The sequence below is a fragment of the Coregonus clupeaformis genome, unplaced genomic scaffold (assembly GCF_020615455.1).
Source record: "Coregonus clupeaformis isolate EN_2021a unplaced genomic scaffold, ASM2061545v1 scaf0182, whole genome shotgun sequence".
Classification (NCBI taxonomy): Eukaryota; Metazoa; Chordata; class Actinopteri; order Salmoniformes; family Salmonidae; genus Coregonus; species Coregonus clupeaformis.
In genome coordinates, this window is record NW_025533637.1 from 198,529 (window position 1) to 211,227 (window position 12,699).

The 12,699-nt window shown below is 35.9% G+C and overlaps 1 protein-coding gene across 5 annotated transcripts in view; it reads left to right on the forward strand.

The window, feature by feature from the left end:
- The window catches only part of LOC121556042 (cyclin-dependent kinase-like 5), a 246,334-nt gene that overhangs the window by 7,308 nt on the left and 226,327 nt on the right, over positions 1 to 12,699 (forward strand). For all 5 annotated transcript variants that reach the window (XM_041869895.2, XM_041869896.2, XM_041869897.2 and 2 more), the window contains one exon: positions 12,009 to 12,043. In XM_041869895.2, coding sequence (XP_041725829.2) covers positions 12,009 to 12,043 — 35 coding nt within the window. The remainder of the gene's footprint in view (positions 1 to 12,008; positions 12,044 to 12,699) is intronic.

The window sequence follows — 12,699 nt, forward strand, 5'->3', positions numbered from 1 at the left end:
CTATGGAACATTACCACTACACTACACACTACATTTACACTATGGAACATTACCACTACACTACACACTACATTTACACTATGGAACATTACCACTACACTACACACTACATTTACACTATGGAACATTACCACTACACTACACTATGGAACATTACCACTACACTACACTATGGAACATTACCACTACACTACACACTACATTTACACTATGGAACATTACCACTAAACTACACACTACATTTACACTATGGAACATTACCACTACACTACACACTACATTTACACTATGGAACATTACCACTACACTACACTATGGAACATTACCACTACACTACACTATGGACCATTACCACTACTCTACACACTACATTTACACTATGGAACATAACCACTACACTACACACTACATTTACACTATGGAACATTACCACTACACTACACTATGGAACATTACCACTACACTACACACTACATTTACACTATGGAACATTACCACTACACTACACACTACATTTACACTATGGAACATTGCCACTACACTACACTATGGAACATTACCACTACACTACACTATGGAACATTACCACTACACTACACTATGGAACATTACCACTACACTACACTATGGAACATTACCACTACACTACACACTACATTTACACTATGGAACATTACCACTACACTACACACTACATTTACACTATGGAACATTACCACTACACTACACACTACATTTACACTATGGAACATTACCACTACACTACACACTACATTTACACTATGGAACACTACCACTACACTACACTATGGAACATTACCACTACACTACACACTACATTTACACTATTGAACATTACCACTACACTACACTATGGAACATTACCACTACACTACACTATGGAACATTACCACTACACTACACACTACATTTACACTATGGAACATTACCACTAAACTACACACTACATTTACACTATGGAACATTACCACTACACTACACACTACATTTACACTATGGAACATTACCACTACACTACACTATGGAACATTACCACTACACTACACTATGGAACATTACCACTACACTACACACTACATTTACACTATGGAACATCACCACTACACTACACACTACATTTACACTATGGAACATTACCACTACACTACACTATGGAACATTACCACTACACTACACACTACATTTACACTATGGAACATTACCACAACACTACACACTACATTTACACTATGGAACATTGCCACTACACTACACTATGGAACATTACCACTACACTACACTATGGAACATTACCACTACACTACACTATGGAACATTACCACTACACTACACTATGGAACATTACCACTACACTACACACTACATTTACACTATGGAACATTACCACTACACTACACACTACATTTACACTATGGAACATTACCACTACACTACACACTACATTTACACTATGGAACATTACCACTACACTACACACTACATTTACACTATGGAACACTACCACTACACTACACTATGGAACATTACCACTACACTACACACTACATTTACACTATGGAAAATCACCACTACACTACACATTACATTTAAACTATGGAACATCACCACTACACTACACACTACATTTACACTATGGAACATTACCACTACACTACACTATGGAACATTACCACTACACTACACACTACATTTACACTATGGAACATTACCACTAAACTACACACTACATTTACACTATGGAACATTACCACTACACTACACACTACATTTACACTATGGAACATTACCACTACACTACACTATGGAACATTATCACTACACTACACACTACATTTAAACCATGGAACATTACCACTACACTACACTATGGAACATTACCACTACACCACACTATGGAACATTATCACTACACTACACACTACATTTAAACCATGGAACATTACCACTACACTACACACTACATTTAAACTATGGAACATTACCACTACACTACACTATGGAACATTACCACTACACTACACACTACATTTAAACCATGGAACATTACCACTACACTACACTATGGAACATTACCACTACACTACACACTACATTTAAACCATGGGACATTACCACTACACTACACTATGGAACATTACCACTACACTACACACTACATTTAAACCATGGAACATTACCACTGCACAATACATTTAAACTATGGAACATTACCACTACACTACACACTACATTTAAACTATGGAACATTACCACTACACTACACACTACATTTACACTATGGAACATTACCACTACACTACACACTACATTTACACTATGGAACATTACCACTACACTACACACTACATTTACACTATGGAACATTACCACTACATTACACTATGGAACATTACCACTACACTACACACTACATTTAAACCATGGGACATTACCACTACACTACACTATGGAACATTACCACTACACTACACACTACATTTACACTATGGAACATTACCACTACACTACACAATACATTTAAACTATGGAACATTACCACTACACTACACACTACATGTACACTATGGAACATTACCACTACACTACATACTACATTTACACTATGGAACACTACCACTACACTACACTATGGAACATTACCACTACACTACACTATGGAACATTACCACTACACACTACATTTAAACTATGGAACATTACCACTACACTACACACTACATTTAAACCATGGAACATTACCACTACGCTACACACTACATTTAAACCATGGAACATTACCACTACACTACACACTACATTTAAACCATGGAACATTACCACTACACTACACACTACATTTAAACTATGGAACATTACCACTACACTACACTATGGAACATTATCACACACTACACACTACATTTAAACTATGGAACATTACCACCACACTACACACTACATTTAAACTATGGAACATTATCACTACACTACACACTACATTTAAACCATGGAACATTACCACTACACTACACACTACATTTACACTATGGAACATTACCACTACACTACACTATGGAACATTACCACTACACTACACACTACATTTAAACTATGGAACATTACCACTACACTACACACTACATTTAAACTATGGAACATTACCACTACACTACACACTACATTTAAACCATGGAACATTACCACTACACTACACTATGGAACATTATCACTACACTACACACTACATTTAAACTATGGAACATTACCACTACACTACACACTACATTTAAACTATGGAACATTTCCACTACACTACACTATGGAACATTACCACTACACTACACACTACATTTAAACTATGGAACATTACCACTACACTACACTATAGAACATTACCACTACACTACAATATGGAACATTATCACTACACTACACACTACATTTAAACCATGGAACATTACCACTACACTACACTATGGAACATTACCACTACACACTACATTTAAACTATGGAACATTACCACCACACTACACACTACATTTAAACCATGGAACATTACCACTACGCTACACACTACATTTAAACCATGGAACATTACCACTACACTACACACTACATTTAAACCATGGAACATTACCACTACACTACACACTACATTTACACTATGGAACATTACCACTACACTACACTATGGAACATTACCACTACACACTACATTTAAACTATGGAACATTACCACCACACTACACACTACATTTAAACTATGGAACATTACCACTACACTACACACTACATTTAAACTATGGAACATTACCACTACACTACACACTACATTTAAACTATGGAACATTACCACTACACTACACACTACATTTAAACTATGGAACATTACCACTACACTACACAATACATTTAAACTATGGAACATTACCACTACACTACACACTACATTTACACTATGGAACATTACCACTACACTACACTATGGAACATTACCACTACACTACACACTACATTTAAACTATGGAACATTACCACTACACTACACACTACATTTAAACTATGGAACATTACCACTACACTACACACTACATTTAAACTATGGAACATTACCACTACACTACAAATAACTATGGAACATTATCACTACACTACACACTACATTTAAACTATGGAACATTACCACTACACTACACACTACATTTAAACTATGGAACATTTCCACTACACTACACTATGGAACATTACCACTACACTACACACTACATTTAAACTATGGAACATTACCACTACACTACACTATAGAACATTACCACTACACTACACTATGGAACATTATCACTACACTACACACTACATTTAAACCATGGAACATTACCACTACACTACACTATGGAACATTACCACTACACTACACACTACATTTAAACCATGGAACATTACCACTGCACAATACATTTAAACTATGGAACATTACCACTACACTACACACTACATTTACACTATGGAACATTACCACTACACTACACACTACATTTAAAATATGGAACATTACCACTACACTACACAATACATTTAAACTATGGAACATTACCACTACACTACACACTACATGTACACTATGGAACATTACCACTACACTACATACTACATTTACACTATGGAACATTACCACTACACTACACACTACATTTAAACCATGGAACATTACCACTACGCCACACACTACATTTAAACCATGGAACATTATCACTACACTACACTATGGAACATTACCACTACACTACACACTACATTTAAACCATGGAACATTACCACTACACTACACACTACATTTAAACTATGGAACATTACCACTACACTACACACTACATTTAAACTATGGAACATTACCACTACACTACACACTACATTTACACTATGGAACATTACCACTACACTACACACTACATTTAAACTATGGAACAGTACCACTACACTACACAATACATTTAAACTATGGAACATTACCACTACACTACACACTACATTTACACTATGGAACATTACAACTACACTACACTATGGAACATTACCACTACACTACACTATGGAACATTACCACTACACTACACTATGGAACATTACCACTACACTACACTATGGAACATTACCACTACACTACACCATGGAACATTACCACTACACACTATGGAACATTACCACTACACTACACACTACATTTAATCTCTGGAACATTACCACTACACTACACACTACATTTAAACTATGGAACATTACCACTACACTACACACTACATTTACACTATGGAACATCACCACTACACTACACACTATATTTACACTATGGAACATTACCACTAAACTACACTATGGAACATTACCACTACACTACACACTACATTTAAACTATGGAACATTACCATTACACTACACACTACATTTAAACTCTGGAACATTACCACTACACTACACTATGGAACATTATCACTACACTACACACTACATTTAAACTCTGGAACATTACCACTACACTACACACTACATTTAAACTATGGAACATTACCACTACACTACACTATGGAACATTACCACTACACTACACACTACATTTAAACTATGGAACATTACCACTACACTACACTATGGAACATTATCACTACACTACACACTACATTTAAACCTTGGAACATTACCACTACACTACGCTATGGAACATTACCACTACACTACACTATGGAACATTATCACTACACTACACACTACATTTAAACCATGGAACATTACCACTACACTACACACTACATTTAAACTATGGAACATTACCACTACACTACACTATGGAACATTATCACTACACTACACACTACATTTAAACCATGGAACATTACCACTATACTACACTATAGAACATTACCACTACACTACACACTACATTTAAACCATGGAACATTACCACTGCACAATACATTTAAACTATGGAACATTACCACTACACTACACACTACATTTACACTATGGAACATTACCACTACACTACACACTACATTTAAAATATGGAACATTACCACTACACTACACAATACATTTAAACTATGGAACATTACCACTACACTACACTATGGAACATTACCACTACACTACACTATGGAACATTACCACTACACACTATGGAACATTACCACTACACTACACACTACATTTAATCTCTGGAACATTACCACTACACTACACACTACATTTAAACTATGGAACATTACCACTACACTACACACTACATTTACACTATGGAACATTACCACTACACTACACACTACATTTAAAATATGGAACATTACCACTACACTACACACTACATTTAAACTATGGAACATTATCACTACACTACACTATGGAACATTATCACTACACTACACTATGGAACATTACCACTACACACTATGGAACATTACCACTACACTACACACTACATTTAATCTCTGGAACATTACCACTACACTACACACTACATTTAAACTATGGAACATTACCACTACACTACACACTACATTTACACTATGGAACATTACCACTACACTACACACTACATTTAAAATATGGAACATTACCACTACACTACACAATACATTTAAACTATGGAACATTACCACTACACTACACACTACATGTACACTATGGAACATTACCACTACACTACATACTACATTTACACTATGGAACACTACCACTACACTACACTATGGAACATTACCACTACACTACACTATGGAACATTACCACTACACACTACAAACTATGGAACATTACCACTCACACTACACACTACATTTAAACTATGGAACATTACCACTACACTACACACTACATTTAAACTATGGAACATTACCACTACACTACACACTACATTTAAACTATGGAACATTACCACTACACTACACACTACATTTAAACCATGGAACATTACCACTACACTACACACTACATTTACACTATGGAACATTACCACTACACTACACTATGGAACATTACCACTACACTACACACTACATTTAAACTATGGAACATTACCACTACACTACACACTACATTTAAACTATGGAACATTACCACTACACTACACACTACATTTACACTATGGAACATTACCACTACACTACACTATGGAACATTATCACTACACTACACACTACATTTAAACTCTGGAACATTACCACTACACTACACACTACATTTAAACTATGGAACATTTCCACTACACTACACTATGGAACATTACCACTACACTACACACTACATTTAAACTATGGAACATTACCACTACACTACACTATAGAACATTACCACTACACTACAATATGGAACATTATCACTACACTACACACTACATTTAAACCATGGAACTGGAACATTACCACTACACTACACTATGGAACATTACCACTACACACTACATTTAAACTATGGAACATTACCACCACACTACACACTACATTTAAACTATGGAACATTACCACTACACTACACACTACATTTAAACTATGGAACATTACCACTACACTACACACTACATTTAAACTATGGAACATTACCACTAAACTACACACTACATTTAAACTATGGAACATTACCACTACACTACACAATACATTTAAACTATGGAACATTACCACTACACTACACACTACATTTACACTATGGAACATTACCACTACACTACACTATGGAACATTACCACTACACTACACACTACATTTAAACTATGGAACATTACCACTACACTACACACTACATTTAAACTATGGAACATTACCACTACACTACACACTACATTTACACTATGGAACATTACCACTACACTACACTATGGAACATTATCACTACACTACACACTACATTTAAACTCTGGAACATTACCACTACACTACACTATAGAACATTACCACTACACTACACTATGGAACATTATCACTACACTACACACTACATTTAAACCATGGAACATTACCACTACACTACACTATGGAACATTACCACTACACTACACACTACATTTAAACCATGGAACATTACCACTGCACAATACATTTAAACTATGGAACATTACCACTACACTACACACTACATTTACACTATGGAACATTACCACTACACTACACACTACATTTAAAATATGGAACATTACCACTACACTACACAATACATTTAAACTATGGAACATTACCACACTACACTACACACTACATGTACACTATGGAACATTACCACTACACTACATACTACATTTACACTATGGAACATTACCACTACACTACACACTACATTTAAACCATGGAACATTACCACTACGCCACACACTACATTTAAACCATGGAACATTATCACTACACTACACTATGGAACATTACCACTACACTACACACTACATTTAAACCATGGAACATTACCACTACACTACACACTACATTTAAACTATGGAACATTACCACTACACTACACATTACATTTAAACTATGGAACATTACCACTACACTACACACTACATTTACACTATGGAACATTACCACTACACTACACACTACATTTAAACTATGGAACAGTACCACTACACTACACAATACATTTAAACTATGGAACATTACCACTACACTACACACTACATTTACACTATGGAACATTACAACTACACTACACTATGGAACATTACCACTACACTACACTATGGAACATTACCACTACACTACACTATGGAACATTACCACTACACTACACTATGGAACATTACAACTACACTACACTATGGAACATTACCACTACACTACACACTATGGAACATTACCACTACACTACACACTGCATTTAATCTCCGGAACATTACCACTACACTACACACTACATTTAAACTATGGAACATTACCACTACACTACACACTACATTTACACTATGGAACATTATCACTACACTACACTATGGAACATTATCATTACACTACACACTACATTTACACTATGGAACATTACCACTACACTACACACTACATTTAAACTATGGAACATTACCACTACACTACACACTACATTTAAACTATGGAACATTATCACTACACTACACTATGGAACATTATCACTACACTACACTATGGAACATTACCACTACACTACACTATGGAACATTACCACTACATTTACACTATGGAACATTACCACTACACTACAATATGGCACATTACCACTACACTACACACTACATTTACACTATGGAACATTACCACTACACTACACACTACATTTAAACTATGGAACATTACCACTACACTACACACTACATTTAAACTATGGAACATTACCACTACACTACACACTACATTTAAACTATGGAACATTACCACTACACTACACACTACATTTAAACTATGGAACATTATCACTACACTACACTATGGAACATTATCACTACACTACACTATGGAACATTACCACTACACTACACTATGGAACATTACCACTACATTTACACTATGGAACATTACCACTACACTACACTATGGAACATTACCACTACATTTACACTATGGAACATTACCACTACACTACACTATGGAACATTACCACTACACTACACTATGGAACATTACCACTACACTACACTATGGAACACTACCACTACACTACACTATGGAACATTACCACTACACTACACTATGGAACATTACCACTACACTACACACTACATTTAAACTATGGAACATTACCACTACACTACACACTACATTTAAACTATGGAACATTATCACTACACTACACACTACATTTAAACCATGGAACATTACCACTACACTACACTATGGAACATTATCACTACACTACACACTACATTTAAACTCTGGAACATTACCACTACACTACACTATAGAACATTACCACTACACTACACTATGGAACATTATCACTACACTACACACTACATTTAAACCATGGAACATTACCACTACACTACACTATGGAACATTACCACTACACTACACACTACATTTAAACCATGGAACATTACCACTGCACAATACATTTAAACTATGGAACATTACCACTACACTACACACTACATTTACACTATGGAACATTACCACTACACTACACACTACATTTAAAATATGGAACATTACCACTACACTACACAATACATTTAAACTATGGAACATTACCACACTACACTACACACTACATGTACACTATGGAACATTACCACTACACTACATACTACATTTACACTATGGAACATTACCACTACACTACACACTACATTTAAACCATGGAACATTACCACTACGCCACACACTACATTTAAACCATGGAACATTATCACTACACTACACTATGGAACATTACCACTACACTACACACTACATTTAAACCATGGAACATTACCACTACACTACACACTACATTTAAACTATGGAACATTACCACTACACTACACACTACATTTAAACTATGGAACATTACCACTACACTACACACTACATTTACACTATGGAACATTACCACTACACTACACACTACATTTAAACTATGGAACAGTACCACTACACTACACAATACATTTAAACTATGGAACATTACCACTACACTACACACTACATTTACACTATGGAACATTACAACTACACTACACTATGGAACATTACCACTACACTACACTATGGAACATTACCACTACACTACACTATGGAACATTACCACTACACTACACTATGGAACATTACAACTACACTACACTATGGAACATTACCACTACACTACACACTATGGAACATTACCACTACACTACACACTACATTTAATCTCTGGAACATTACCACTACACTACACACTACATTTAAACTATGGAACATTACCACTACACTACACACTACATTTACACTATGGAACATTATCATTACACTACACACTACATTTACACTATGGAACATTACCACTACACTACACACTACATTTAAACTATGGAACATTACCACTACACTACACACTACATTTAAACTATGGAACATTATCACTACACTACACTATGGAACATTATCACTACACTACACTATGGAACATTACCACTACACTACACTATGGAACATTACCACTACATTTACACTATGGAACATTACCACTACACTACAATATGGCACATTACCACTACGCTACACACTACATTTACACTATGGAACATTACCACTACACTACACACTACATTTAAACTATGGAACATTACCACTACACTACACACTACATTTAAACTATGGAACATTACCACTACACTACACACTACATTTAAACTATGGAACATTACCACTACACTACACACTACATTTAAACTATGGAACATTATCACTACACTACACTATGGAACATTATCACTACACAACACTATGGAACATTACCACTACACTACACTATGGAACATTACCACTACATTTACACTATGGAACATTACCACTACACTACACTATGGAACATTACCACTACATTTACACTATGGAACATTACCACTACACTACACTATGGAACATTACCACTACACTACACTATGGAACATTACCACTACACTACACTATGGAACATTACCACTACACTACACTATGGAACATTACCACTACACTACACTATGGAACACTACCACTACACTACACTATGGAACATTACCACTACACTACAATATGGCACATTACCACTACACTACACAATACATTTAAACCATTGATCCGATACAGGCAGCAGTTTGACCTCTCGGCATGTTCTACATTCATCCTGTCAGCATGTCATGTGACCAGGCTGTTGGTTGATACTCTCTGTTTATCTGAATGTACGTCTAGCTGCTGAAGGTGACTCCATGTCTTTATAAATCAATGTTATTTTCTTAACAACAAACAGGGCAGCTTTAGGTCAGGTATTATTACAGCGTTAATGTAATAAGATCCCCAGGAGTGCTTCATGATATCTGAAAGTACTACTCTCTCCACAGGTGCCTATGGAGTGGTCCTGAAGTGCAGACACAAGGTAAGGTCCCTCATATAATTACATACATTATCATTTTCTGTGAGACCCATCATTACCACTTCTAAACACTGATGTTTTTAGATCAAGTAGGTAACTAACCTGAACTGAACAGAATAGACCAAAATACAGGATCTTTGATTGTTTTAGGCAGGATGGTATTGTATAGGAATAGCAGGGTTGGGGTCAGACTGTGTAGTCCTACATGAGCTAGTAGTTAGTAGACAGCAGGGTTGGGGTCAGACTGTGTAGCCTCGGACTGCCCATCTTAATCTTTTATTTTTATTGGCCAGTTTGAGATGTGGCTTTTTCTTTGCAACTCTGCCTAGAAGGTCAGCATCCCGGAGTCGCCTCTTCACTGTTGACATTGAGCCTGCTGTTTTGCGAGTGCTATTTACTGGAGCTGCCAGTTGAAGACCTGTGAGGCATCTGTTTCTTAAACTAGACACTAATGTATTTGTCCTCTTGCTCAGTTGTGCACCGGGGCCTCCCACTCCTCTTTCTATTCTGGTTAGAGCCAGTATGCGCTGTTCTGTGAAGGGAGTAGTACACAGTGTTGTACGAGATCTTCAGATTCTTGGCAATTTCTCGCATTGAATAGCCTTCATTTCTCAGAACAAGAATAGACTGATGAGTTTCAGAAGAAAGTTATTTGTTTC